The following is a 5,133-nucleotide window of genomic DNA, read 5'->3' on the forward strand; positions in this document are numbered from 1 at the left end:
CATGCCCATGCCGCCGCCCATGCCGGGACCGCCGGGAACGCCGCCGGAGCCGGGCACGCCGGGGCCGGGAACGCCGCCGGAGCCGGGGCCGGGCCCGCCGGGGCCGGGCCCGCTGGGAACGCCGGGGCCGGCCATGGAGACGGTGATGCTCATGTTGTTGTACATGCCCTGCGGAGCCGCCGCGCCCGCCGGCCCGAAAACGCTGCCAAGGAAACGGGAAAGGCGTCGGGAACGGAACGGGGTCCCCAAAAAAATCCCGGAATTCCGCACGGGGTGGCGCCGGTTCGCTTCCGGCGCGGTCCGGTCCCGCCGTGCCGGGGCGGTCCAAGATTTCCTTGGATGCTGTCGGGGATTTTCCGGGAATCCCGGGGTGGTTTGTGGGGGAGGGACCTTGAGGAGAAGCCACGGGAATATTCCAGGATCGGATTTGTCCTTGGAAGAATTCCGAGGGTGAGACGGCCCCGGATTCTCTGGGAATTTTTTGGAGAATTGGGATACCCTGAAATGTCCCAGGAATTCCTTCCCAGATTTGAACCAGATTTTTGGGATTTTTTCCCTTTCCCAGGGAATTCCTCCCATTCCCAGCCTGGCATTGGATCCCAAATCCTCTCCGGGAAGGAATTTTGGGAATTCCCTGGGAATTCGGGACTCCACTTCTCTTTTCCATCCCCAAATCCCATAAAAATCCCTGGGGATGGATCCCGGATCCCAGAATCCCGGAATGGTTTGGGGTGGGATCCATGGAGCAAAAATTCAACCAAATTTCAAAGGGTTTTGGGGAACTTTTTGGGAATTTTTTGGGGATTTGAGGTTTTCTGCAGGATTTGGGGATTTTCTGGGGTGGGGATTTATCTGTTTTTGGGGATTTGGGGTTCTTTTTCTGGGATTTGGGGTTTTTTGGGATAATTGAGACTCCCTGAAATGTCCCAGGAATTCCTTCCTAAATTTGAACCAGATTTTTGGGATTTTTCCTTTTTCCCAGGGAATTCCCTCCATTCCCAGCCGGGCATTGGGTCCATCCCCATCCCAAATCCTCTCTGGGAAGGAATTTCAGGAATTCCCTGGGAATTTGGGACTCCTGGGAATTTGGGACTCCTCTTTTCCAATGGATAAATCCCATGGACAACTGCCACAGACAATAATTCCATGGAATGGATAATTCCAAAGGATTCTTCCAATGGAAAATTCCCATGGGTAATTCCAATGAATAAATCCAAAGGACAATTCCAATGGAAAATTCCCATGGGTAATTCCAATGAATAAATCCAATGGACAATTCCAATGGACATTCCAAAGGATAATTCCCAAGGATGATTCCATTAGAATGTTCCAATGGATAATCCCAATGGACAATTCCCACGGAAAATTCCAATGGACAGTTCCCAAGGATGATTCCAAAGGACAATTCCCATGGATAATTCCAAAGAACAATTCCAATGGACATTCCAATGGACAATTCCCAAGGATGATTCCATTAGAATGTTCCAATGGATAATCCCAATGGACAATTCCCATGGAAAATTCCAATGGACAATTCCCAAGGATGATTCCATTAGAAGGTTCCAATGGATAATCCCAAAGGACAATTCCCACGGAAAATCCCGAAGAATAATTCCGATGGGTGACTCCAAAGGACGATTCCAATGGACAATCCCAGTGGATAATTTCAAAGAATTATTCCAAGGGATGATTCCATTGGACAACCCCAATGGCCAATCCCAAAGCCAACCCCAATGGCCAATCCCAATGGCCAATCCCATGGCCAATCCCAATCCCAAGGCCAATCCTAACGGCCAATCCCATTGGCCAATCCCATGGCCAATGGCCAATCCCAATGGCCAATCCCCAATCCCCATGGCCAATCCCATTGGCCAATCCCAATGGCCAATCCCAAAGCCAATCCCAATGGCCAATCCCATTGGCCAATCCCAAGGCCAATGGCCATGGCCAATGGCCAATCCCCATGGCCAATCCTAACGGCCAATCCCAGTGGTCAATGGCCAATGGCCAATGGCCATGGGCCAATGGCCCTAAATCCCAAATGAAAAATGCGTCCCTGAAATTTATCCCAAACACTTGCCAAACCCTAAATCCCAAATCAAAAATGTGTACCTGAAACTTATCCCAAACCCTAAATCCCAAATCAAAAATGCGTCCCTGAAATTTAGCCCAAACCCTTCCCAAACCCTAAATCCCCAATCAAAAATGTGTCCCTGAAACTTATCCCAAACCCCAAATCCCAAATCAAAAATGCGTCCCTAAAACTAATCCCAAATCAAAAATGAGTCCCTGAAATTCATCCCAAACCCCAAATCAAAAATGCGTCCCTGAAACTCATCCCAAACCCTTCCCAAACCCCAAATCCTAAATCAAAAATGCCTCCCTGAAACCTATCCCAAACCCAACCCAAATCCCGAATCCCAAATGAAAAATCCATCCCTAAAAGCCATCCCATATCAAAAATCCATCCTTAAAACATCCCAAACCTTTCCCAAACCCTAAATCCCAAATCAAAAATGCATCCCTGAAACTCATCCCAAATCCCAAATCAAAAAGCCATCCCTAAAAGCCACCCCTAAAACCCATCCCCAATTCCAAATGAAAAGCCACCCCTAAAACCCATCCCAAATAAAAAAGCCACCCCTAAAACCCATCCCAAATAAAAAAGTCACCCCTAAAAGCCATCCCAAATCACAAATCCATCCCTAAAACTCATCCCATATCAAAAACCCATCCTTAAAACATCCCAAACCCCAAATCAATAATCCATCCCTAAAACCCATCCCAAACCCCCAAACCCCAAAGCCCGGGGTACCCGCTTGCTGCTGCTGCTGCATTGCTGCCCTCATGGAGATCCCCACCCCAAACCCCAAAAACCCCAAACCTCAAACCCCAAACACCCGAAACAACCCAAAAAACCCCTAACAAACCCCATTAAAAAACCCCAAGCCCGTTACCTGCGGCTGCTGCTGCTGGGGGATGCCAGTACACAGCGAGAGCCCCAACCCCACACAAACCCTAAAAACCCCAAACCCCGAACACCTCAAATAGCCCCAACCCCACACAAACCCTATAAAAACCAATGGCCAATCCCATTGGCCAATCCCATTGGCCAATCCCAAAGGCCAATCCCAATCCCAATGGCCAATCCCAATTGTCAATGGCCAATGGCCAATGGCCAATCCCAATGGCCAATGGCCAATCCCAATGGCCAATCCCAATCTCCATGGCCAATCCCAATCCCAATGGCCAATCCCAATGGCCAATCCCAATCCCCAATCCCAATGGCCAATCCCAATGGCCAATCCCATGGCCAATCCCAAGGCCAATCCCAATCCCCAATCCCAACTGGCAATCCCAATGGGCAGTCTCTTCCAGAGGCTGCTCCTGCCGCCCCGGGCCCTCGCCGGCGCCGGTTCCTCACCCGTTGTTCCCGACGGCTCCGGCCTGCCAGGATTTCAGCTCCGGCGATTGGTAGCCGGGCGCGGGCGGCGCCGGCGGCAGCTGCGGCGACATCATGGGGCTGCCGGGGCTGAGCGCCGGCGCGAATCCCGACGGGTCGCTCTGCGGCGCCATCCCTGCCGACCCGCGAGCGCCGTCACGGACGGAACGCCCCGCCCACATTCCCACATCCCCCACCCCGAATATCCTAAACACCCCGAATATCCCAAATACCCCAAACACCACAAATATCCCAAACCCCGTGTCCCGCACCTGTCCCCAAGTACTGGAAGAGGTTCCTGAATGTCCCAAATCCCCCGAATGTCCCAAATTCCCCAAATACCCTGAATGTCCCAATTCCCCCAATGTCCCAAGTTCCCCAAATGCCCTGAATGTCCCAAATACCGCGAATGTCCCAAATGCCCCAAATCCCCCGAATGTCCCAAATTCCCCAAATCCCCTGAATGTCCCAAATCCCCTGAATGTCCCAAATCCCCTGAATGTCCCAAATCCCCCGAATGTCCCAAATCCCCTGAATGTCCCAAATCCCCCGAATGTCCCAAATACCCTGAATGTCCCAAATCCCCTGAATATCCCAAACACCCCAAATCCCCTGAATGTCCCAAATCCCCTAAATACCCAAATACCCTGAATATTCCAAATACCCTAAATACCCCAAATACCCTGAATGTCCTAAATACCCAAATACCCCAAACACCTCGAATGTCCCAAACACCCCAAACGCGCCCTGCCCCGTACCTGCTCCCGTGTACTGGAAAAGGTTCCTGAATACCCCAAATCCTCCGCATGTCCCAAATACCCCGAATGTCCCAAATACCCCGAATGTTCCAAATACCCTGAATGTCCCAAATAGCCTAAATGCCCCAAATACCCCAAACACCCCAAATACCCCAAATGTCCCAAACACCCCGAATGCCCCGAATGTCCCAAACCCCGTGTGCCCCGTACCTGTCCCCGAGTACTGGAAGAGGTTCCTGAATATCCTGAAAACCCCGAATGTCCCAAATACCCCAAACACCCCAATTGTCCCAAATGCCCTGAATGTCCCAAACACCCCGAATGCCCTGAATGTCCCAAACACCCCAAACGCCCCAAATCCCCCCAATGTCCCAAATACCCCGAATGTCCCAAATCCCCTGAATACCCAAATACCCCAAACACCCCAAATGTCCCAAACACCCGGAATGTCCCAAATCCCCCAAATGTCCCGAATACCCCAAATGTCCCAAACACCCCAAATGTCCCAAATCCCCCAAATGTCCCAAATACCCCAAACACCCCAAATGTCCCAAACGCCCCGAATGTCCCAAATCCCCCGAAGGTCCCAAATACCCCAAACACCCCAAATGTCCCAAATACCCCAAACACCCCAAATGTCCCAAACACCCCGAATGTCCCAAACACCCGGAATGTCCCAAATACCCCAAATGTCCCAAATACCCCAAATGTCCCAAATACCCCAAACACCCCAAATGTCCCAAATACCCCAAACACCCCAAATGTCCCAAATACCCCAAACACCCCGAATGTCCCAAACACCCGGAATGTCCCAAACACCCGGAATGTCCCAAACACCCCGAATGTCCCAAACACCCAGAATGTCCCAAATACCCCAAATGTCCCAAATACCCCAAATGTCCCAAACCCCCCGAACCCCCCAAACCCCGCGTG

The 5,133-nt window shown here is 51.3% G+C and overlaps 1 protein-coding gene across 1 annotated transcript in view; it reads right to left on the bottom strand.

The window, feature by feature from the left end:
* LOC120511450 (nuclear receptor coactivator 1-like) overlaps positions 1 to 5,133 on the bottom strand; it is a gene marked incomplete at its 3' end in the record, with an annotated part of 9,501 nt that overhangs the window by 2,956 nt on the left and 1,412 nt on the right. Inside the window, exons 2-3 of the mRNA XM_039728523.1 lie at positions 3,425 to 3,578; positions 6 to 202 (exon numbers count right to left, since the gene is read on the bottom strand). Coding sequence (XP_039584457.1) covers positions 6 to 202; positions 3,425 to 3,578 — 351 coding nt within the window. The remainder of the gene's footprint in view (positions 1 to 5; positions 203 to 3,424; positions 3,579 to 5,133) is intronic.

Source organism: Passer montanus, unplaced genomic scaffold (assembly GCF_014805655.1).
Source record: "Passer montanus isolate IOZ18808 unplaced genomic scaffold, ASM1480565v1 scaffold650, whole genome shotgun sequence".
Classification (NCBI taxonomy): Eukaryota; Metazoa; Chordata; class Aves; order Passeriformes; family Passeridae; genus Passer; species Passer montanus.